This window comes from Lutzomyia longipalpis, chromosome 1 (genome assembly GCF_024334085.1).
Source record: "Lutzomyia longipalpis isolate SR_M1_2022 chromosome 1, ASM2433408v1".
Lineage (NCBI taxonomy): Eukaryota > Metazoa > Arthropoda > Insecta > Diptera > Psychodidae > Lutzomyia > Lutzomyia longipalpis.
In genome coordinates, this window is record NC_074707.1 from 47,018,346 (window position 1) to 47,044,379 (window position 26,034).

Genomic DNA, 26,034 nt, shown 5'->3' on the forward strand with positions numbered 1-26,034 from the left:
TTTTTTTCTTGAAGGGGTAAAAGTAGCAAAGAAACCTTCGCGTGGCGGGATTTACCATCATGCCAGAAGGAAGGAGTTGAGGCACAATGATTACTTGCACATAATCTTATTATTGTTCATTCTTTTGCCTCTCCAGCTGTTTGGGCAGCAGCAATAACAAAGAACGCGCACACCGTCCAAGCGGAGGCGTTTCTCATCCATCGGACAGAAGTCAAAGGATTAGCCGAAGAGGGGGCTTAAAGAAGTTTTGCCGACACAACATGAAACAAAGCACTTGAGGAGGAACTCCTTAGGAAAGGTTTAAAGAAGATTTGTCCATTGTTGTTGGACAAAATAGAGTTGAAATTACCCCTAAAACAGTGGCAAAGAAATCCAGAGAAAACTTTCTAAAAAACAATTTTAAAATAAATTGAAAATCTCCGCTAGAGGGCCAGATTTTCATATACAGCCCTCTAGCGATTAATTATTTGCATAATTTGAAGACTTAAATTATATTTTTCCAATTCTTTCGATGGATTTTAGCCAGCAAACTCCCAAAAAAGTTTGAGGAAAAAAAAGCTTCTCGTGTGGATCCTTGGAAGCGATATATGTATACCAAAAAATTGCTTTTCTCCAGCAAATCTAATTACATCGGAAGGTGTTTGAATGACGTTCTTCTGTTCATGTGAAAATCAGTGAAATCATCAATCATGTGTCACGAAATGTGGTATATGCGTGTCTCTATTTTAATATACACCCAACACACTAAAATTTATCCACCATTATATATAAAAATTTCTTCCATATAGAGAAATCCCGGAGAATAAATCCGAAAAAAGCAGGTATATGGTGGAAGGAGAAGAACGCGGTGAGAGAAAAGAAGAAAAAAATATAAAATCAAGAACCGCCATCGCGCGCAAGGAGGCAAAAGAAAAGCCACATAAGGAAAAAAAAATTGGTTGTGGGGAGCAGGGGAAAAATATGAATACAATAAAAATGGGCATAAAAGGAGGAAAAAAAGCAGTATAAATCAACATCAAATGTGGAGAAAAAAGAGCATTGACAGCCACATTAATGAGAACCGCATGTCCGTTTTTAATTTATTTTTTATTCACGAGAGGGATTTTTTTCTCTCTCTCCATCTCTATACCTCCACTCTGCCTCCAATCACCGTGTCAGGTGGTATTAATTTCAGAATAAAAACGTCCAGGGATCATCTCTGATTTTTTTTTCTCCAATATGTGTGTGTTATTTCCCAAACCTCCCTTCCCCCGCCGATGATGCTGAGTGCCAATGGAATCCAAATGGCCGATTCATAGTGTCACAGTGGAACTAATTTTAATAAATGGATTATTTGTCCCACGAAAATTAATGCTTTTCCAACATCCTCTCGAAAGATGATTTCTTTTTTATGTTATGCGCAACATATCCCACAAATTCGGAGAAATAATTGGAGAAATTGGAAGGAGTGCGTGCCAAAAGATGACGCTTGGAAAAATGTTTGAGTTGAGAACTTTTCTTACTATAGTTTTCATTTTCTTTTAATAATAAATATAATATTTTAAATTTTCTTAACGTTTTGTAAAGAATTTTTTAAAATTTTAATAAAAAATATCTTTTACGGTTTTCAAGATTTTCAAGACATTTTTATTCAATCAACCCGGCGTCTCCACTTTTGTCATTAAAAAACGTCATATCACAACTACCTGGCGCCTCCTCTGATACATAATTTTAATTCTTATAAATCTTTCGGTTACCAGGCGTTTCCATAAAGTTTTTTAGTTAATTTTGAAGAGATTTGGAAGAAAAATTAATTTTAAAATCTTTAATAATAACATTGGAGACGTCAAGTAGTTGTGAAATGTACGTTTACGAGACACCGGATTGATTATTAAAAAAATGAAAATCCTAAAATTACTTAATTATTTTCTATTATTAAACGTAAATCTCATTTACCTTGCCCACCTGGCGCCTCCACTGATATATAATGATTAATTTGGATTAATTCTGGAATTTGGAATAATTTTAAATTAATTAATTTGTTTTTCTTCCCTTTTTAGCTGTGATTCTTTCTTCAAAGAAGCACAGCTTCTGTGTACACTCAAAAATGCAAAGTCGTCAGATCGGGCTCAAACTTGGGATGAGCACGAATTAGGGTCCCTACATTTCAAAAAACGGTGGCGCCCAAAATCTTTCCGTCCGTCCGTCCGTCCGTCCGTCCGTCCGTCCGGCCGGAATATAACGGTATATTACAAGAGAACGGTAATAGATAGAGACTTGCGGTCAACGGCAAAGTTCATATATCGGGTGGAAGACATCCAATTATGAAGTCAGATCCGACCCCCCACCCCCCCGTCCGCCATTTTGAATAACCCCAAAATTTTGTTTTCGCTATATCTCAGCCCCTGTAATAGCTAAAAATCTGAAATTTTTATATGTTGTAGGGGCCATCAAGACCTTTCCAACGATACCTCATTTTCGAAAATCGGTCAAACCGTTTAGCCAATATGGCCGCCACAATTTTTCATCGAAAATCGACCATAACTCGAAAACGGCTTGACCGATTTTGATCAACTCGGGCTCAAATGAAAGATATTAACGAGCCCTACAATTGCTCGGAACATCGAAAGTTCAAAAAATGACCGCTAGGGGGCCAAAAATCGAAAACAAAATTTTCGATGAGTTTTCGATGAATATCTCGAGCACCGCTTTATAGAATTGCTTCAAATTTTGATATGTTATAGCTGGCTATAATATCTTTCATCATGCCAAAAATGAAAAAAATCTATGTAGCCGTTCCGGAGATATCGCGTTTTAAAGTTAACATGTCATATCTTGAATTGCATAAGTCCAACGCCCCGCGAAGCGGGGCGTTTTATATATACATATATAAAAGTAAAGTAAAATATATATAAATGCATAGATATATACATTATATATACATATAAAAATGCAAAAAGATAAATATATATAAACTGCAAAGATAAATAATAAATATAACATGGATGGAACAGTATAAAGCGAAAGAACGGTAAGTAAAACTTACGGGCTGTGATTCTTTCTTTGTCAGTGAAATGTGAAATTGACGGAAAATTGGGGATAGGCAAATATTGAGGAAGGCTTTCTCGCGTACCGAATCACAGCCAACGCCCACGATTAAGACTTTTCACAAAATTTCTGAGCGTTGGCTGTGATTCGGTGCGCGAGAAAGCCTTCCTCAAAATTTGCCTATCCCCAATTTTCCGTCAATTTCACATTTCACTGACAAAGAAAGAATCACAGCCCGTAAGTTTTACTTACCGTTCTTTCGCTTTATACTGTTCCATCCATGTTATATTTATTATTTATCTTTGCAGTTTATATATTTCTTATTTATAACGTAGGTGTTTAAACCATTGCTAATGTAAGTCTATTTTTCCTATTTTTATTCAACATTTTCGCGCTCAGTTTAAATTATTGTTAGACTTTTTCTTCACCGGTTTTTAATTTATTTTGTTCAAATTGTTATCCAACAGAACCTGAAGAAGGCCCAAAACGTTGACCGAAACGTTGTTATGTGATAAATAAATAACACCTGAAAACTGAAGACTGCGTCCGAATCTCTTTGTATACAACATATCCAGTCGTTAATCTAAATCATCTTGGATTAATTCTTTCAACTATCAGGCATCTCTATAAGGATCTTTGGTTAATTTTGAAGTGATTTAGTTAGAAAAAACACCTTTTTTTACAATTTTTAATAAAAGTAATTTATTAGCATTGGAGACGCCGAGTGGACTAGTTTAAATAGAAATATCCAACATACCTGGCGTCTCCACTGCTGCTATGTAATTTTAAATCTAATAAATTAAAAATAAAATAACAAATATTTCTTTTCTATTTTAAACATAATTCTCCGCAAAAAGAATCAAATTAATAAACATTTTATACATCGAACTGAAAGCTTACCGAAAGCTCAATCATCTAACTGCTCCTGTCTTATTTTTAGAAGAAAAAAAAACATTTCTTTAAGAACAAAAAATCACTGAAAATATATCTCGCAAAGAAAAAAACAAATTCCAGTATACGCCGTATAAATGACTTTGCAATATGAATCATGTCAGTTGTATCTTTTCTCTGTATCTGCGATCAAGACAGCTCCCGCAAAATGTTGTCACCAACTCTGTGGTACGATCATCAATAAAGTGCACGATCTAAGTTTAGTTGAGGTACAGGAGAAAAAGTCTGCACGAGAAAATTGTAATTAATTACGTGTCAAATTGATGTCAAATTAAAGTTGTGTTCTTCCTGCCGTGCAAGAAGCTCTCGTTAAAACAATTAACAAAAATTGATGTGATTTCTTTTGGCACACACGGCAATTTGGTTTGTGCACAAACATCATGCGTGGTCCCATTTGCATTGCGCCAGCAATGTCGCGCCATTGAGGAGTGAAAAAGAGAAATGAACTGCGCGCCAAAAGTCTCTATAGAGAACTTTTTTTTTGTTATTTTTAAAAAGTTTTTCCATGTTTGTCGTTGTTTTTGTTCATCTCCATCTCCTTCTCGTTTTTCGGGATGGCCAGTGTGAGAGATGCCTTTTGATTGACACATGTATTAGAGGCGATGTGCTGTGGTGGAAGAATTCCCCATGCAAACGCCGTCCAGAATGCCCGTGGCCTTTTGATTGATGATCTTTTCTCCGGGACATTTAGCCATCCTCGCTCTTTGCGGGAGCCCCAATTCCAACTGCTGGACGCACCAGAGAATGGAAATGCGGAGAGAACCTCCGCAGCATATACCCAGCTGATAATCACAGAAAATAGATTTTTGCCCTCTGGGATGTGCCAGAGGGGGTAACAGCAACAACAACAACACACGTTGAAACGGCAGGGAGATGCTGCGTTTGAGTCCAAGAGGGATTTGAGAGAAAACATCCCCTCCGCCATCATGAAATAACATCAAAGGGAACATTTTTATTCCCATGGAAAAACTTTCTGGTGAGCATTTTTTTCGGGGTTGAGTGAAATCTTCATCTGAAATTTCATTGATTGATTCCTGAAGCTGAAAATATCTTCTTGAGAACCTTCAGAAGGGATGAGGGCTGAGGAGAGATATTTGGTTGAAAATAATCTTTTTGCTCAAATAAAATCAGAAGAATTTAATATATATAGTAGCAACTATGTTTTATTGATGCAGAATTTGATTCATTTGAAGTCAAATAAAATTTAAAGGATTTAAAAAAAATTAAAATATATTTTTTAAACGCTCAAAAACCCCTCAAAACCTACAATGGCACACACTTTGAAATGTAAAGAAAAGCTCTATGGAAAAAATATCGTCTGACATTTATAAAGGTGCGCTGCGCACATTGCCTACACAATCAACGGCACAATGCAAATGGGTTAATAGAAAATCTTTCTCATGCTGCACCGACCGTCGTGTCTCCCATTGAGGTGCATTTGAAATGCATCAAAGAAAATGTGAATGTCTGTCAATTGTATACACCAGATTACAAACTCGCGAGTGAGTCAAGGTGATGGTGTATTGCTGGTCTTTGCAACACTCTGTGTCCTCTTGAGGGTTCAAGGATTCTCACGTGCGGGAGAAGTCTGGTGAGGAGACGAATAGAGATCTTAAAGAAAAATATGTATCAAGAACAAATTGCAAGAATATCGTAGAACTGGCCACTTTTCCACTTGATTCGGATGGGCTCCATCACAGAAGAAGATGACCACAATGGCCCACAGAAAAAGACGCAGTGAAAACGGCTGCTCGGGGTGGAGAGAGAAGAGAAACTGATTGGATGACTTGCAGAAAGACGCGCGATGGTTTGTTGTGAAATAAGAAAAGAATTAATAGTATGTGGCTCAAGTGCCTTGAATAAGATCTCTCGTGCTCGCGAGGTTACCGCCATAAACATATGTAGTTAGCACATAATCTATGGGGCAAAACACACACGATGAATGAGCCCGCTACCACACAATACTCTCCACTCTTCTTATTTATATTCATTAGCAACCAAAGAGAGCTCCTCAAATGTGCCACCGCGTAGAATTGGGCATTTATGCGCGCTATCTACATATATAGTTCAGAAAGGGTTGAGCTTTTGCTGCAACTTCCACAGAAGCTCTCCTGCAGCACGCGTGCAATTATATCGCATTGACCATGACACTGTCTAATCTCCATCGCCACCACGGCGGCGGACTAACAATAAATTACCCAGCCGCGGCAGATTATCGTGTAAACGAGGCGGCAATAAATTATCTAAAGCACTGTGAAGTGTTGACATTCGCACATTCAAAAGCTCGCACGTTGATGAAAAATTGTGGCCAATTCTTTCAGCACAATTGTTCGTTGTCACAATGAGGAAAAAAAGACTTCACTACACGGGGGAAGGCAAGCTGACGATAGGGCTCATTTTGCCAATTTATTCGTTACATTATTGGCAAAAAATTGATTTATCGAAGCGAAAAAAAATCAATTGAGGGATTTTTTAAAAAAAAAAAAAAAAAAGTCATTTAATGCAGCTTTTTAATTGATTTATAGTGAATTTGAGGCAAGGATTTTTTTTGAAACATTTTATACAATATAAAAAGGAGCTTATTCATCTTGGACGCTTTCAAAATATCTATAGAAATTTAAAAAAATATTGGAAAAAATATGTAAAAAATTAAACATTAAAAAACTAAAAAAGAATCTTGATTTTTCAAAATAACAAAAATGAGAAAATTCAGAAGATATTTGCCAGTCCAACACTTAGACCACGCCTCTATGCTAGATTCCCATAGTGCTTTTATCTGTTTAATCTATGAAGCATATGCATCTGTGCTGCAATTTCAATTGATTTTTGATTAATGATCAAAAGTAATTTACGCTTTTTGAGGCTCTTTAATTATAAAGGGAAAAAAATGTAAATGAACATCAAAATTGGGTTAAAAAATATTCTTAAAAAATATTCTAAAAAAAATCTTAAAGAATTTTTACCTTTGAATTTAGCTGGAAAATTATGGAAACTTGTTTCTTTCACAATTTTTTAACCACGCTTCTATTCTGGGGCGTATTATTTAATTCTGATTTAATTATTTATATATAATTTTTACAAAAGTTTAAATAATTTGAAACACAATATGTATATAGTTTATGCATCTTTGTGCAAATTCTTATTTAATAAATTGTTTACCTTTTTTTACTCTCAAAATGAATAAAGTCCTTTAAAAGTTTTTTTTTTATATTCCTTATGATATATGTATTTAAGATATTTTAACTCTGCTTACTTTTTGATCCACACAAAGTTTCACAATATAAGCTCTTTCTCTACATGGCGTAATAAAGGTTCTACTGCGAAACATCACTGTGTCCATCTATGGCAGTCTTTTAATATCCTGCAAAGTCTGCAAAATGTTTAATAAAAACATTTTTCTCAAAAAAAAAAAAATAATAATAATTCCGAAATTATTAGATTAAAATTCTTTTCTCTCACCGTGAGATTTGCAAGCCCCACATGGTTATTGGAGCAAAAGAAATCTCCCTTCACCACTTAACGCACCGCGTGTATACAGATAAATGACGAATGGGTTAACATATTTAAAGCTCCACGTGAGAAAATGCTCGCGCGAGGCGTAATGAGTATTTTAGAATAAATGACTCTTTAAAATGGCAAGTCCGTGACATTACGGGTCACACCCACCACTAAATGCGTAATTAAAGTGTAATTTAATAATACATCCACGGTGGTGATATGAAAAATTTCACGACTCTTTTTCTCCCCCCGTTTTTTTTTTGTTCATGATGACCCATTAATGGAGAATGTTGACTTGTTTTCATGCTTTATTGATAGATTTTTTTCTATGCTTGTGGCTGGATTGTGGGGCATCATTAATAAAAGAGCGAGACACCCACCACTAAAAGCTCTCCATCATTTTCCACACACACACGCAGCTTTTCTCTCGTGGGGGTCAATGGTATGAGTGTCAAAGGGGTTGGAGGGTGACCAAAAAGGGGTTAGATAGACTACAATTGCCATAATCAAATTAAATTATTATTCAACCCCCGCGTGGAAAAATGTCTCCATGTCCACCGATTGATGTTAAGGCCAAAACGTAACGGCTGTGTGGCAAGGAGTGATTGCTACACACAAAAAGGATAGCAATTAAGTAACACGGACACGGTAAATCACACGTTTGGAGGTAATTTCTTCCCTAATTCAACTTGCTGATTAGATATGACAGGAAATCATGTCAATGTGAATTATTAAACATTGAGATTTATTCATTAAATCGGTTCTTGTGTGAGATTTATTATTTATCTGTGAATGTCCTTTGGAAGGAAAGTTTACTCTCTCGTTGGAAAATCAATTCGCCTGTTTACAAACGATTTTGGACAATAAAATAGTTTAGACACGAAGGAAGAGAGTATGTGTGCAAAAAAGGAAACCCGCGAAGGAGCCCACTCGAGTTTGGCAAAGAGAGCTTTTTTGCAACCCTCGCTTTGCGCACAACATAACACTACCGAAGACATGCGAAGCAGCATAAAACAAATGTGTGTGAGAGGGATGGCATTGTGAAGGCGGAGCCTAAGTCTGTCTTGCTTCACAGTGAAGTGAGATGGAGAGATGCCACCATAACTACCTGACACTGTTGGAGCTTTCAATCACATGTGCTATATATTTATTTCTTCAGCCAAGAGCTTTCGTCGGAATGTCTTTTTACAGCATCTTTTTGTCTAACTTAAAGGTTCTTTGGGGAAATTTTCTCCAAGAATATTTTAAGGATTAAATGAGCAACTTCAGAGGAAAAGCTTTGAAGAGCTTTCAGGGAGTTTTTGTATAATATATGGGGGAGCTTTTACAGAAGAAATTTCTCAAGAAAGAAATGTTTTGATGAAGAATCTCAGTGAAGAAGCAAAGAATGGTTGTACTGTGGGCGTCAATAGCACACCATGAGGAGTTTCTCTTTCACGCACTCATGCCTTGAGCCATCACTGAGCATAGCATGGTAGTGTAAGAGGGAGCTACACAGAAATGTCCGGAAAGAACCTCTGTTGAAGGGGTGGAGCCAAAATCAATGGGATATTTTTGATGTAATTGAAACAACAATCTCTACCAACAATCCACTTAGCTTTTTGTTGCAACCGCCTGTGTTGTGCTTCCACACAACAATAGGCAACCTCGTGAGAAACGGACGTGCCGCGGGAGTTTTCTTCAAGCGATCGATATTATGCAAGAGTGTCGCGAGAATTTTAAGTGATTCCGTGATTGCAAAGCGAGGTGCAAAGTGCTTTTGAGGTCTTTACCAAAAAAAAAAGGAAAAAAGAAGAAAAATGGAAAAATGGTGCGCTGGGAAAGTTTGTGGGGAGGTGATTGTGGGATAGGGTGGTGAAGGGAAAAAAATCGAGGGTAGTTTTTTGTGTGCTATGTGAACATCTGCGAACGGATGGGGGATTTAAGAAGAGCAAGACATGGTGGCTCAAGTTGATCACTGATCCGCAAGACAGAAATAATGGACATTTGTGACGTGCAGTGAAAGATGAGTTCATTCCTGATGGGTTACCCACATCACATTCAGAGCCCCATGGGCACAACAATTGAGCCAAAGTTCCCACCAAACGAGGAGTACCACCACCATCATCATCACAACGGCTATGCGTCAATGGGGACGCCGGCTGTTCAAAATACCGGCGACTACCTACACCATCAGAACAACTCCCTGCACCAGAACACGGGCAATTTCAACTATGCCCAGAGCATAGGGAGCCCCTTCTACCATCACCACCACCACGGCTATGGGGCAACGGCGGGGCAAATGCCCACCGCGCAAAATAACTCCTATTCGCCGGCCGCCGGGGCCGCAGTTACGTCCAGCGGCGGCTACTATGGTGGCTACTACGGCACCACTGCCACAAATCACCACCAAATGATGGATCTACCCATTCAGTGCCCCAACACCGAGCCCACAAATACGGCTCTGGGTCTTCAAGAACTCGGTAAATACCATTTTGTAGAGAAAATAAAACAGAACTCCTCTCCACTAAAACCTGAATCTTATGCAAAACTAGTTGAAGATCTTCGCGAGCGATGGGAATTAAGTTGTTCCTTGCAATTTTCTTGTCACGACGGTGACATGAAATCCGCAACAAGATATTTTCCGCTTTTGCATGGAGAAAAATGCACCAACAAATTGATCTGCTGGTAAATTCCAGTTGCAATTAGATATATTTGAATGATTTAAAATGTTACATAGATGACTTGCAATGGCATCCCGGAAATAAATTTTTTAGACAAAATTATCAAGAAAGCTCTTTGAAAGCTCTGCGGAAGATATAGAATTTTAATTGGTTTAAAGAGTTTTGTTTAATGTTTATGACGTGAAAATTTCGTGCGAGTGGTACTAAGTATTTCAAAAATTAAGTTAAACACTTGTTTTCTTAACCTGTACTCAAAACAATTTAACAAATATTTTGATTTATTTTAAATTATTTATTTTTAATACATTTTTAAGAATAAGTTGAAATGTTGCTTGATTTTTTTTCTTTACAATTTATCACACTAAATTAGTCCATTAAAATATCAGTTTATACTAAGAAGAACAAACACACAAAAAATAATTTTAGTTAATTTGCTGGTAAATTCACCGTAAATGTACATTTACGGGAAAAATTTCTTTTTTTTTAATCATAAAACCAAAAAATTTCCTAAAGAATAGTTAAATTAAATAATTTTCTTTGTCCTTTTTTACAAAGTTGTTACAGTTATTTTTTTAGTAAACAAACCTAATTTTCTTAGTTTTTTAATCATTACCTAGAATTGATGATTACCAATGCTTATGAACATTAATGATGAAATGTAAGCCAATAGGCTTCAAAATTAAATTATTGCAATAAAAGTAAAAATTAAATTTCAGATATTTTAATAAGAAATTTTGGTTAAAAAATAAAAAAAAAATTAGTAAAAATTTACGATGAACTCATAGAATAATTTACTGTAATTTCATAAAAAAACTAAAACAATTTAAGTTTCCTCGTAAACTTTAGTAAAATTCATTTTACTAAAATTTTAGTTAAAGAATAAAAACTAGGACATGTTGCAGAACAGTAGAATGCCCATTCCGTAAAATTTACGGTGAACATTTTTAGTGTGTACCTTTAAATACATACATACTTACATATGTATTTTTGTTTTCTTTTTTTAAAAAAATATTTTTTACTTAAAGCTTTAATTGAAAAATTGTTTTTTTTAACAGGAAAATTTACTCAAAGAAACTTTTTTTTTAATAAAAATTTTCAGCACTTTAAATGCTTATTATTAGGGAAAAAATGAGTTAATTTTAAAGATAATTTAAGTGTATTATCTGAAATTATACTTCACCATTTATAATCAACTTAATATGCAAAATCTTACTTTAGCATTCCTCAAATTCTTTTGAACCATTTTCCATACAGAATGACGGTTAGAATTAATGAATAAAACGATTGAATACAAAAGAATAAAAACAATTTCCTTTTATTACAAAAATCTTCAATTTAAAATTTCAATTTTTACAAATTGTTAATTTTTCTCTTGACCTAGAATTTTTGTGAGATATTAATAATTCCAGCATCCATGCTAATTTTCTTCCATTTATACAATAATCTTTATAAACTCAATTTTCCCGCTGCTTGATGTGTGTAAGAAAATTGCCACATAGCGAACCGGAACATTCAATTGAACGTGCAAATCGTCAATTTTGCATAATGAATTCGTCAAGGAGAATTATCGTAATTAATCAAGACACTATCTCATTGGGGATTTTGCAATCTCACGTTGCCAATCGACCCCACTATTAATTACCATCATTTGCGTACTAGCTAAAGCTCTTTTTTCCCGCGTGCTTTTGGGAAACTCCGCGTACTGCAAAAACGGCATCATCGTTGCAATTTACAATGATCCGCCAATTGCGCGGCAACCGTCGGGAAGATCATTCGCTGCAAATGGCGGATGAGCTAAGAATTTTAATGATTGCCTTTTCATGCCCGCTGGGGAGGATTTATTTTTTGAAAAAAAAGTCAGGAAGAGTGGACAAATGCCGTGTGGAATGCAGGTGTAACCCTCAGGGATTGATTTTACTTACATTTTCCCCTGTAGGTTTGAGGCTTGAGAGGCGAATTGAGGAAGCTGTGCCTGCTGGCCAACAACTCCAGGAACTGGGAATGCGATTGCGATGCGATGACACGAGCTCTGAGCATGTAAGTCTCTTCATTCCATTTGCATGCAATTGATGGTGAATTAATCACATCACGATGCGTGACATTCACACAGGATGATCTTCTCGATGAGGATCGTTTGATGCTGGATCGATCACCGGATGAAATGGGCTCCCATGGGAATGAAGATGAACTTGGGGATTCGGATTCAGATGTAGGAGATGATGCCAATGAAACCACAACGGATGGCGAAAGAATCATCTATCCGTGGATGAAGAAAATTCACGTTGCTGGAGTTGGTGAGTTTATTTCTTTAATTCTTAAAAGACCCTCCCCCTCCCTTCTTGCTCTCTCCCAACATATAACCTCCACCACTAACGAAACCACCGGAATTTCGACCCTCTACTGACCCCAAAAGCCCCAAGTGTGCTCTCTCCACACAAATCTGTGGGTGGCCTCGAAATTCTTCCAATACACGCGCCAAAAGCCAGGCAGCTTCATGTCCACCCACGCAAGTTTGTGCCCCGCAAACTCCCGAAACAAATCAACTGAACCCATTCCGAGTGTCACTGCCGAGAAATTACAGTGTCTTATCGCGCGTGGTCAGAGTTGAATGGACCACACACTCATTGTCTTTGGAGCCATGTAGACTCACCCACTTTTTTTTTCTCAATTCCTCGGATCTTACAATCTCTTACAAACAAGCTTTCTCGAGAAGGTTTCTCTCCTCTTATATAGCAGAGATATGAAAACCGAAAGAAGGATTTTCTTCTTTATACATATTAGTTGAGAACATGGCTCTAGGTTAACACTCTGCAAGCCAACCTTTGGTTTCTGTTGGCTCATAGAGAGGGATAATTTTGCTCTTTAAGATAAGTTTTTTTTTAAATTTAATACAGTCGTGATCGTGCAGTAGGACCGTCGTCAAAAAAAGTTCTCCGCGGTAAAACGGCTGCAGAATGAGGAATTTCGCCTTCGCAGTGGGACAATTAGTACTATTGGAAAGGTAGGATACCAATTGTCCTACTACGAAGGCAAAATTCCTCATTTTGAAGCCGTTTTACCGCGGAGAAGTTTTTTTGACGACGGTCCTACTGCACGATCACGACTGTATTCAACGTTTAGTTTAAGGGAGAAATTCACTAGTCAGACAGACTTCTTAAAAAATATTTAAGATTTTTTAAGATCCTTAAAGTTTCCTTAAGATTCTTAAAGTTTTCTTGACATTCTTAAAGTTTTCATAAAATACGTTAAGATTGTTTAAAAAAAAACTTAAGAATTTTAAGTTTCCTGAAAAGAAAATTTTTAAGATTTCTTCAGTCTTGCTGAATCGGGATAAATGCACGAACATTTTCGGATGATGCGATTTACTCAAGAAATCTTAAGTTTCGCTTAAGAAAACTTAAAAACCTTAAATTTTTTATAAGAACTCTAATTTTTTTTAAAGAACTTTAAGAAAACTTAAAGAATCTTCAGAAAACTTTCAGAATCTCAAGAAGTCTTAAGTCTTTCATTTTCACATTTTTGACATTTTATTCTTGTAGAGTTTTCAAAATTATTAGACTATTCTTTAAGTGTCCTTAGGTAAAGTCCCTTAATTTTTTTACCTAAAATTTATTTTTTTTTTAAAAATATTTAGCAATAAATCCACTGAATTCTTTTAATTCTTATTCTTGTCTTGAAAATTTATTTTAGTTCTTAAGAAAATCTTTAAACGTTCTAATTTAAAGTCTTGATCTCCTTGATCTTGTATGTGTTTAAAACAATTACAAACCCTTTAAAAAAGGCATGATTTTTTAATTAAAATTCTTCCAAATAATTCATAAAAAGACTGAAAAAGAAATCTCGAAGCAGATGCTTCTCATTCTCGTTTTCACCTGGAGAATTCTGACAATGCTGTATGTTAGAATTTTTGGGAATCATGCTGCTTTCACTGAGCATAAATAATGTTGTGGTAAAATACCAAGAGACTATGCATTTACACACTGATGTGAGAGATTTTTGAATTCAATTGTCTCTCCCGCAAAGAAGTCCACCTCCTTTTTCTCTCATAATAAAAAGGGCGCGAAAAAGAGAGGAGGTGGGAAAAGAATTCCGTAAACAATTCCTCCATGCCGGGTAACTACTTAAAATTCTTCCATCTCATGGCCTCGAGAAAGAAATGGAAGTTCGATGGTTTGAGGTGTTTGTTTGACTTTTGCGCGGAGTTTCGGTACATCCCATGAAAATCAATATGAAAGACATTACAATGAGGAACTAGCAGAACCCGAAAGTTTTTTAAGCTAAACATAGGAAGGGAAATTTAATATGTTTCTGATTGGAATCAGAAAGAGTCTCCTCTATACGGGACCCCGGGAAACAAATTAAAAGGTGTTTTCATCTCTCTGTTCAAAGAGAGATAAAAAATGTTAAGAAAAGGTGGCGGAGTGACGAAGGTGAAAAGAATATTTCATTTTATCTCGCAAAGAAGCTCCGGTGGAGGGAAGAAAAATAGTTACATCAGTTTGTGACCTTTTGCGCGCATTGATCGTCAGTCGAACGTATCCCATGGACCAACGTCTCCTCCTTGGCCTAGCAGAGAGTCACCAAGACTCTCTACCAAGACGAGTGATGAAGTTGATGGATTCCTATCCATCACTCTCTCTCTTGCTTTCTTGTGAGAGGCTCCTCGAGAGAAAAAGGTGAATAAAATAATAAATTAGGGTTCTTCACCGCCAAACAATAAACCTGTTTATACCCAACAAACAAACGACTTTTTAAAAATCTTACACACCATCGACTTCCCAAGGAGAGACGCAAAGGAGAGATGGATTGCAAAGGAGGCAAAGGAGAGATGGATTGCTTAAGATCGATAATTTGACTCACTGGAGTCACGATTAGAATTGGGAAATAATGAGGTACTTTACGGGGGTTGTTTTGATCTTCAAAATAGCGCCACACAAAAGATCGCTCCTCTTGGTGCTTCAAGTATTGATTTGCGGTGATCTCTTCTGTCACAGAGATAAATGAGAGGTAATTTGTAACAACAAGCCATGGCTTTTCTTCTGACTTCTTTCTGTCCCTTTGACCACATTTTTAAGCAAAATATCTTTTAAAAAAAATTACAATTTGAGAGAATATCGAAGGGAAGCAAATACGAAGATCATCAATTTTTACGCAATTTTCTTATTGTTAAATTGCTTTTACGATTAATTAATAACTTCTCAACATTTTTATAATTCAAATTTCAACCCCTAATACAACCCCTAGCATTAATATTGATTTCCATGAGAATGAAAAAAAAGGAATTTCCTGATAATTTTCCAAAGAAAAATACGCGAAAGCGGCAAGAAGAGAAGCAAACCCCAAACAAGCCAACAATGGGACCCTCCTCAACGATGTTACTCCACAGCGAATAATCTCCATCAACATGGCTCAAGGGGAGATGGGAGACTCGAGCAAAAAAAAATTAACAACACATGAAAATATGCAACTCACGGAGCCCCCATTGATTGCCCTCAGCCGTCCATTGGGGAGCTCCATTGCAACAGAGAGTGCGTGACATCCAGTAGTTGGGTCTGGCAGCATAATATTCCACTTCGAAACTATCCATGCAGCCACCATCCATTCCGATATTCGTCCATTTGATCGACACATTTCTCAGACATTCCGCAATCATATTTACATGGAGAATGTACCTCGTGCTCAAATTCGTGTGCCTCACAATCGCTGACACCGAGACGCATAAATTTTCAAGTTCGAGTTCATCGCCGATGATCAACATCGTCAATAAAGAGACGTTTTTTTCTTCTTGTTGTTGTTGAAAAAAGCCGCACGTCTGCCCGATGAGACACACAACAAAACCACCCAAATGAACTTGAAATGATCGAAGACATTCAATCAGATTATTCAATGGCGCATTTTTATACCAGAAGCACTCAGAATGAGTGGAATCATATAACATAGTCACGATGCTCTCCAGTGGGAGGTCGTTCAATTGCCCAAAATGCCTGGGAAAATTAATTTCTTGGTGATCCCAGGGGGTGGTATAAATTTGCGAAATGTTTCTGTGAGTTAAATGTTTGAATTTTGAATTTAATCAGTTGAGGGATCATATTGCAAAATTTTTGAATTTATTGAGATATTTTAGATTTGAAAAAATATATTAACAAAAGGAGTTTATTCATTTAGAGGTTGTTCTGTAGAATCATTAAAAATATTTTTAAGGAACAAAAATAGGTATTGTTTTTTAAGATTATAAAATCAAAGCTTATGGGGGGTGTAAGGAGGGAAAGTGATTGAGTGTCTAAACATCTCCTAAAAATTCAGGCAATTCAACAGCTCATTAGAGGTTAAAACGCATTATTCATACGTTAAAATTATATTAAAAAATTTATAAGGGAATTTTTAAAATGTTCTAAAAATTAAATAATTCAAATAACGAAAACATTTTAAAGAATCGTCAAAATGCATGCAAAGAAATTCGGAATCGTCAAAAGTTTAAAGTCTCAGATATTGAATTAAAAAGAATGTAAAATAATAGAAGAAGAACATAAAACATAATAAAATACTACCAACTGTTAGTAGAGAGCTTGTCAAATGTTTATAAAAAATTTTAAAGTCGTTCATTTATTCATTTTCAACGTCTTTAAAATTTTAAAACTTCCTTGAATTTGTTTGGACTATAAAAATAGTCCTGATCGTGTACTGACGCATTTGCAAATATATTTTTTTAAAGAATTTTTCCGATAGGAATATCTTTTTGAATTATTTTCTTTGAATATTTTATAATTCTCTAAAATATTTTCTGTTTGTAATTAATACTTTTTATGGTGCTATTAAAATGAATAAACTCCTTTGCTTGGAATGTTGGGATTTTTTCCTACGCCAAGCATAATATCCTGTAAATTAATTTAAGTTCAAACACAATTTTTAACAAAAAAAAATCCACGTCTAAATATTTCTAAGCATTGAGTGATTAATCCACGTTTGATCGCGTGACAATTTTTCACCATTAGTGGCAAATTTTTGGAAAAATAATTTATCACCGCGATGGAAGAGTCAAGAGTTGACCGGACAAGCCACAAGCAAATCCAGGATGATGGTCACACCAATTTTTCTATCATCCATCCTACAAACTACCCCATCCCCGACTGAAAGCAATGTCCCGCAGAAGAGCTTCCCTCCCATCCCACGAGGGGAGAGGGATGAGCAAAGGGGCGCATTTCTACTTGAGCGATTTTCAATTTTCATCTCGAGTCATCTATCACACTTATTTTGAAATAATTGAATTTTAAACAAGCCGAAAAACATACACCAAGTGACAAAGGAGCAAAGCCTAAACCACCTCTTTATCTACAAATTAGCGCATACCCCGAGCCCCTTCTTTCTTTGCACAGAGGACTCCTCAAGAGCGAGGGGACCAAGATAAATGGCATCTCATTTATTTCATCCACTAAAGATCTCTCTCTGATAAATATCATCGTCACTTCTCTTTGGGTGCGCGCTCTGGCTCCTTCTTCCCCGCAAACCCAGAACTCAACACAACACGAATATTCATTTTGGAATTTACACCGAAACTCGCGTGTTGTCTCTTGTAATTTCCAATGCATTTCTCTGGGCTTTTGTACAACTCTTGGTCGATGTCTTTCTTGAGAAATGATCTCTCAAAGGTATATTACTGTGGCACATATCAATCAAAATCAATTACATTTCAGGTGCAAAATTTCAGTGTTATGTTTATTCAGTCAAAAGAGAATTGTGCAAAAAAAAAGAAATAACAAAGGGGTTGGATAATATATCTATATAATAAAGAAAGGATTTCGTGTCTGTACAGCTATGCATTTCTACACCGTTGGTCCGATCGCGATGAAATTTGGTACAGAGACTACTGATACCAGGCGGTTTTTACCAACGACATTCATTTTCCCCCCAGAGCCCCCCATCACATAGCCCCCATATAAAAATCACGCTTTTTTGACTACTTTTTGAATTCGGCGCCATAAATGTTGTGTGAAATTCACTTTTTCTCTTTGAAATATCTGTTGGAGGTTTTGCATGGCCCATCTTCTCTTCTTCTATATAATAAAGAAAGGATTTCGTGTCTGTACAGCTATGCATTTCTACACGGTTGGTCCGATCGTGATGAAATTTTGTACAGAGACTACTGATACCAGGCGATTTTTACTAACGAATAATTTTTCTATTGGACCTTTTTCATCTCAATTATTTTCTCCATCTAAAATTTGCGCGAAGCGCAACAAATCCCCGCGAAGCGGGGCGAGGTAAATTGGAGCGAAGCGACAATTTACCTCGTTTATTAATAAACAACACTGAAATTTTAGCAAAAGAAATAAAAAATTTATATTATTTTGACTCTTTAACCCAAATATGCCCATTGTGCTATATATTATATTTAGTATACATACACGGAAAATTTTCTTTGATGATTTTGAGTAAATAAAAATTATATAAAGTTTTTAATTTCATAAAATTCTATGAATTCGTTTAAAGAAAGATTTTTAGAAAATTTATATGAAATTTCAAGAATTTTGATTTAGAATTTACTTTTATAGACAATTTTGAGGTTCAGAGAAATTAAAAAAAAAAAAAACATACAATGCCGAGAAAAATAATAGGACCACCAATATAAGTTTTAAATGTACCTACCCCTGTTTTCAATCGCCAATATCTCAGGCTGTGGGCAACCGATTTTGAAAAGTAGCATATTTTCAGAAAGCTACATTCATCCCCTTTCCAACAATGGTAGATTTATGAAAATCTGTCCATCCGTTTAGTTTTTGTAGAGGATTGAACAAAAAGTGGCATTTTTGGCATGGGTCTACTTGAACGACTGTCAAAAATCAGCCCCTTAAACGATTTTGATCACTCCGACAGTTTTGGAAAGGGATGTAGCTTTCCGAATCAATGCTACTTTTTAAAATCGGTCGCCCACAGCCTAAGATATTGACTATTGAAGTCAAGGGTACATTTAAAACCTATATATTGGTGGTCCTATTATTTTTCTCGTAACTGTATATTTGGGTAAAATAATTTTTTTTATTGAATTTTCAATTCATTAAAAATTCTTATTATTAACCCTTCAACCTTAAGGGTGTAATATATTTTTGTTTTAATACTTTTTCATCAGATTTGAAAAAAAAGTCTTAAGCAAAAAATATATTTAAATTTTTTAAATGAAACTTACTCATTAAATTGCAAAAATTATTATATTTTAAATACCCCTAAAGAGGAAGTCAGGTTGAAAAGGGTTAACGCTGTGTGTTGTGTTTGATTGATTGCGCGGATAAGTTGCAAAGTAATAAGAAGGGCATGAAATGAACTCAAACAGCGGCATTTCTCTTCTGTGAAAAATATTTTCTAAAGGAAGTAAAGTAAAAGGGTTTTATGTGGGGGTGAGTGGGCTGTCTTATCGCAGAACGCAAAACTTCAATTGTCCACAATTAATCAGACGCCGTTTCGCATTTTGCTGAATATTATAAATTTGAAAAGTTGAAACGCGAGGGGGTTGTGTGCGATACTCTCCCCCAAGATGATGGGAAATTGGAAATGAAAACTGACACACTTGGCAGATGTCTTGTAGAATTTTGCACACCGAAAAGCTTATTTTATTAATTACTCCGCAACACCGATAAAGGCAAAAGTTGCCGTTTAAACTTTTCGCTCTGAAGAGGGCATTGAATAATGGTACTCAATGCGCGGACAAGAATTATATATACATTCAATTCAACCCCACCGCCAGCCTTTTTTCGCAAACAGTGAGGATGATTGTATGGTGGTGGGTACCTTTGGTGATCCACCCCCGCGTGCCATGGACTTTTAATGAGTTTCTCCGCGAGGATTGAATGCGAGAGAATTTTTCTGTGCAGATGCTTTGGGGGATAAAAAGATGCTGTATAGAGAGAGTGGTGAGGAGAGAAACTTTCAAACAATGTGAGTGGCAGCACATTTATTTTCCTTCCACCCACGTCCATTCACTCACTTCTTCCGTTTCTGGCGGGGGGTTGAGGAGGGAAAAAAGGGGTGCGCTTTGAGGCAATTTTCCTTTACAGCAAAACGGAAGGAGAGCCGTCAAAGGAAATTTCCCGCAGCAGTGGGTCAGCAGAAAATCCTCCTCTCAGCCCCGCAAACATTTATAATGATTTAAGAAAATTATCATCTCTATGGCATTCTTTTCACTCTCACTTGTTTCCCAATTAGATCCCCAACAAGCATAGCTTGAAAAATGTTACTGAAGAAGCCCATTTTTCCGTGTCTTGCCCCCCAACTCGCCGTCTCATCTTGCGCGTGTGTTTAGAGCTATTCCCCATTGAGACGATATCATTTCAACTGTGAATTCACAAGTAAATAAGACTCTGTGCCGCGAGGTCCCCAAGAAAACCCTGAGTCATGCACAATGAAAAGCAAAATGCGCAAAATGAAAGAGAAGAAAAAATACCAAAGAAAAGAGAGACCCAGCACGATGATGGAAGCCAATACGCGGTGTTGAAAAGACTTTAGTATGAACAACTTTTTTTCTTCTTCTTCTCTGCCCCCCTCGCCGGCATCCTTAAATGATTATTTTCCATGCAATCAACGGCAAATTACAAGTTCATTTGCATACAAACTAAATGAGCTTTTGTGTGTTGCCCCAAAGTGCGCGAAATATATGGCAAAATGTCGATGGTGCACATAATGCAACAAAAGTGCAATTTAGGCCGTCAAATGGCACGGCAAACCCACTTGCAATTAAACCCAAGCAATATGCAAGTCATCTGCCTCTTTTCCCTCTTCTACCTTCCTTCGCGCTCGCACATTTAATCGCATAGAAAAACCTTCGGCAAACGCACACAGAAAAGTTTGTACAGAGAAAGGTTTTCTCGGGGTGAACGGGAAAGTTTTTGGGTTGGATTTTGCGTGTGAGGAAAATGGGGCCCCTGGGAAATTCCTCTCTTGCCATTTCCCAATCAATTAATCCACAAGAATCACACTGAGAGAGACCATAATTGAGTGGAAGAAAATCTCAATTATTGCTTGTTATGTTGAACTTCCCAGTATAGGTAGTTAAGGGATGAAAAGTTCTTTGAGAAGTGAATTAGAGCATAAAGATTGAGGGAAGTTTCTCAGGTATTTTTGGACTTTGAGGGCTTAGCAAGTTTGCTACAGATCTGAAAAAATAAAATAAATATTAGGGGAACGTGGCCCAATTCCGACCTCCAAAGGTCCGCGCAGAATGAGAAAAAAATCCCTTTTTATTAAAACTAAAACACGAACAAAGCATTACAAAATTTAAAGCCTCTATCACAGAAATTATAAAAACCAAATATTACTTAGTTTTCACGATTATCTATGTATTGCCTCCTTTGTCTTTTTTTTTCCTACGATTGTTGCCCAGAATTAGTTTTTTGCTGTTATTAGTCATAAGTAAATCATGTATAGTCCAATATGTGCACTTATTGATGTACCTCAGGGCAAGAATTTTCAATAAATCTAAAATCTAATCTAAAAATCTATTCTCCTTTAACTCCCATAACTTTCTATGTTTAAAGTTTTATAGATTTTAAGTAATAGCGGTTTGAAAAACTAGCGAAGGAGGTCGGAATTGGGCCACGTTCCTCTATACATTGAAAAGATCACATAAAATAAAAAAAATAAATTCTAAGGAATACACTACCCTCCAAAAATTTCCGAGTGAACGAAAATTGTTAATTTTAAAGGCTAACGTTAAATGGCTATATCTCCGGCTGTGGTTAACCGATTTTGAAAAATCTGTCAGTTTTAGAAAGGTACATATCTCACCTTTCAAAAACTGATAAACCATTTAAAATCAGTTATTTTAATAAAACTAAAAGTGAAATAACTTTCTTCATTTTTTTTTTGTAAATTTTCACTTCAACATCTTGCATTCTGGTCTCTGGTGGACCGATTTTGACAAATATTCTATCATTGGAAAGGTAATTTGATTCCCTTCCTAAATACGATAAACTTTGGAAAATCGGTTGAGCGATATGATTGTTAGAACATTTTTTTGTAAACTAGTGAAAGAAAAAAACATTTTTTTAGTACTTCGAGGGCTGTAGTTAACCGATTTAAACAAATTTACTTTCAAATAGTAGCTATACAAGTTCTCTAACTTTTAAAAATAAATCGGTAAACCACAGCCGATATTTTTGATGAAATTAGAAATTTTAAGAACTGAAATTAACTTTAAAAATTCACAATTTTTCCTCACCTGGAAACTTTTGGCGGGCAGTGTATGAATTTATCTAGAAAAGAAGCGAATAAATAGTCTGCCAAATGAACTCCTGGTGTGTGGAAAAATCTAATTCTTAAAGAAATTATCTCACACTTCAATAATAAGATGGGAGAAGATTCATTTTGAGGATTTCTATGGTGCTGTGTGTTGTCCCGAGCATTGATTGATACTTTTGATTTTATCGACATTTTGTCTTTTATTTTTGCACACAGAACAGCATCTCAAAGCGGGGAGGGAGTGCGCGCGAGGCCTCTTTGTTGTGTTGTACCTTCGCGTGAGGTATTTGAGAATATCTGTGCAACAAAACGATTAATGAGAGACGACGATGGAAAATGAGGTGCTTTGTACAACCCATCGACAAGGTTAATTACAAATGTTGCCTCTCCAATACCATAGAGCGATGGATGGGAGAGAAAAACGAGATCTATTGCCACACTTTGCATCCCATCATCGGATGCAATTGCACCATGCTTAATCATTGCATACAAGACGTTTTTCTCTTTACTATTAAACGTCCACTTCTCTATATATAAGAAATTCTTTCACTCAACGTCCTGATTTCCAATTAAATGCTTTGCAATGTGTGGAGGATTGATTTTATATATAAGACAAAAAAAAATTGAGAGAGAAAATTCTCAAACGTCTTCTAACGGATGACTTTTTGCAAAATGTTTAATTTTTTTTATTTCAAAATGTTTTGCAGCCAATGGCTCCTATCAGCCTGGGATGGAGCCAAAGAGACAACGTACCGCCTACACCCGCCACCAAATTCTCGAGCTTGAGAAGGAGTTCCACTACAATCGATACTTGACACGACGGCGACGCATCGAGATCGCCCATACTCTAGTCCTATCGGAGCGGCAAATAAAAATATGGTTTCAAAATCGACGGATGAAGTGGAAAAAGGATAATAAATTGCCAAATACGAAGAATGTGCGCAAGAAAACCGACGCCAATGGTACGGGCAAGAAAGCCAAGAGGGGTACAGCTAGCAAAAAGCAGCAACAGCAGCAGCAGCAGCAAACCATTCAGAACGAGGTGAGTTTCCTCTGATCCCACTCTGCTACCAACACCACCCCCTCAATACATCCTCGGCATGAACTTCTTGTCACATCTCTCTCTCCTTGAGCTGTCCCGAGTTTGTCACTCTGTAGATGATAGATTGAGATCAGAGCCTCCCCTAAATAGATTGTTAGTTATTATGAACTCACAAGTCACAACCAAACTCGAAGGACTCTCTCTGTAAGTTTGCAACTCCGTATTTAACATCTGGTTCGCATTGGGCGCTTTCTTGCAGTGTTTGCGTTCGGAAAGTCTGGAGAGCATGGGCGACGTGACGTCCCTCAGCAGTGCCCCGTACATCCCAGCGGCGGACATGTCGGGCATCATGGGTCAGCAACCACCCATGCACGCCCACCCACCCACCACATCCACCGCCAATGGGTCCTTTATGCAGCAAAATCAGCAAAACCTCAATCCCAATAATCTCAACATCAAGAGTGACTATGACCTCACAGCGCTGTAGAGGACACCACCTCCCTGTGCCGATGTGATTCAACCCCCGCCCCAGGAGCCCTGGTTTTGTACATACATAGCAGCAGCAGCACCATCCCCCCTCATCAGAAAGCTCCACAAAGCTCCGGCAGAAGGATAAAAAATTGCGGAGGTAGTAAAGCTCTGTGGGGAGCATCTCTAGGAACTTTAGGTATGTAAGTTGAGGATATATAGATATTTCTAGGTGAATAAGTGAACATTTAAGTCTGTCTTAAACGTATTACCTTCCCTTTAAGTCTCATAAGGGTGAGTGACAAAAATAATGGGGGTGGAAATTGATAAGAGAAAGTGGCTGAATTAATAATTTTTTAAGGTTTCTTTTTTTAATCATTTATTTTGAAAATTAAAAAAAAATTAAGGCTGAAATTTTGATTAGCAGCTTTCGTTTTATTTTTTTTTTTAAATTTTTTTCTTAAGATCTTTTTGTCATTTAGAACCAATTAGAAGCCTTTTTTAACTAAACAAAATTAAACTTTTGAAGAAATTTAGAATAAATAAAAAGATGTAATAAGCCTTATTCAGCGACCAAGAAACCCTTGAAATTCGCTTAAAATCTTGAAATTTCACTACAAAATTTAAAGATTTCAAAGGTATCTTGGTCGCTGAATTAGGCCCAATATTTGTTTTTACTTATTGGGCATTTTAAATTATTTTTTTAAATTATTCTATCGTTTTCTTCCCTTTATATGAGAATTTTCTTCTAAGAAAATTGTTTTTAAAATATTTTTTCTCAAAAAATAATTCTAACAAATTTTATTTGTTAAGCAAAATTAGCAAAAATCCCATAACAAATTTTATTTTGTCGTAAATCTTTAGAAAATTTTAAAAATCATTTATTTATATAACTATTTGAATTTTCTTCTAATAAAATTGTTTTCAAAATATTTTTTACTTTCTAAACTAATTTTATTCTGTCGTAAATCTTAAGGAAATTTAAAGAATCGTTTATTTAAATAACTGAAAAGACTTCAAAAAATAATCCTTCAGCCACTCCCTCCGCAATAAACTACCCCTGTATATATAAATTGTGTACAAAAGAGTCTCTGTAGATCCTCTAATAAGTATTAGTTTTTTTCTCCCTTTTGCTGTATAAATTATTCATTTTCTGCCCAAAAAGTAAATGGGTTTTATCCTAGGTTTAGCGCCTTTTTCCCTTTTGAACCAAACTACTGCGTGGACTAAAATCTTTAAGCTATCTTTAAAAAAAAATTCTTCCTTTAAAATTCTTCCCCAAAAAATTGGTAAATCTTCTTCATTCCAAATCAGTATTATATTAGATAAACTTTTAAGGACTTCTAGGGATCTTATTTTTTTTTCTTAATTCTGTGTTCAAAGTTTTTGAATATAAAATTTTACACCCACCAGGAAATGGTTCAAAAATCAATTCGGAAATGCAGTGAATTAGTTTTTAAGAATCTCTCACGCCTCTTGTTGGGCGATGTGAGTCTCTGAGAAGGAAAAATGAACTTTCTTGTAAATAGTCACATCATAAAGCTAAAGAAAAAGGGTTAGTTTGTTAAAAGGAAATTCCAGTAAATGTATCGCACCCCGCAAGTTTTCTTTCAAAAGAGGCATCATCTTATAAATATTTGTAGGTATATAAAATTGTATAAAAGGATTTAGGAGTTTTTTTTTTTGGGTGAAAGATTTTGATGGAGAAAAAAACCTTAAAAGTAAATGGAAATAGTTAAAGAAAAAAATTAAATGCATTTTACCAAAATCGTAACAGCAAAATGGAAAACCAGACAATATCAAAAAAGTGACATAAAAAATAGTGTGAAGAAAATTTTAGTAAAAAAATAAAATTTGAGAAAAAAAGCTGATGAGTAAGAGAAAAAAATAGAATAAATTATATTTAAATAAAATGAGGAAAAAATCTATTTAAAGTGAATAAAAAAAATCTTTCCTGAATCGTTATAGATTTGTATGGCGAGAGATGAACTTTCAAACTGAAATGTGCCATTTTGATTTTATTTTTTATTGTTTTTTAGAGACTATCCTGAATTTGTTTTTTTTTGTCGAAAGCAACACACATATTTAGATCTTTGGTTCCCCCTATGGCAAAAAAAAAGATAAAAAAGAATTTTTGTGAGAGAAAAATGTGAAATTGTT

At 35.9% G+C, this 26,034-nt stretch overlaps 1 protein-coding gene across 1 annotated transcript; it reads left to right on the top strand.

Moving 5' to 3' along the window:
- The first annotated feature begins 9,105 nt into the window (after nucleotides 1-9,105).
- LOC129787868 (homeotic protein deformed) lies at nucleotides 9,106-25,727 on the top strand. Its single transcript, XM_055823688.1, has 5 exons — nucleotides 9,106-9,938; nucleotides 12,076-12,176; nucleotides 12,250-12,433; nucleotides 23,072-23,406; nucleotides 23,666-25,727. Exons 1-5 carry the CDS (start codon nucleotides 9,482-9,484, stop codon nucleotides 23,891-23,893), a joined length of 1,305 nt encoding a protein of 434 aa, XP_055679663.1. The 5' UTR covers nucleotides 9,106-9,481; the 3' UTR covers nucleotides 23,894-25,727.
- Nucleotides 25,728-26,034: the final 307 nt, after the last annotated feature.

Excerpts from the sequence above, each read along its gene's own strand:
- LOC129787868 (XM_055823688.1), top strand. The coding sequence starts at position 9,482 with ATGAGTTCATTCCTGATGGGTTACCCACATCACATTCAGAGCCCCATG. Across the intron at positions 12,434-23,071 it reads AATTCACGTTGCTGGAGTTG|CCAATGGCTCCTATCAGCCT; the intron begins GTGAGTTTATTT and ends AATGTTTTGCAG. Across the intron at positions 23,407-23,665 it reads AGCAAACCATTCAGAACGAG|TGTTTGCGTTCGGAAAGTCT; the intron begins GTGAGTTTCCTC and ends GCTTTCTTGCAG.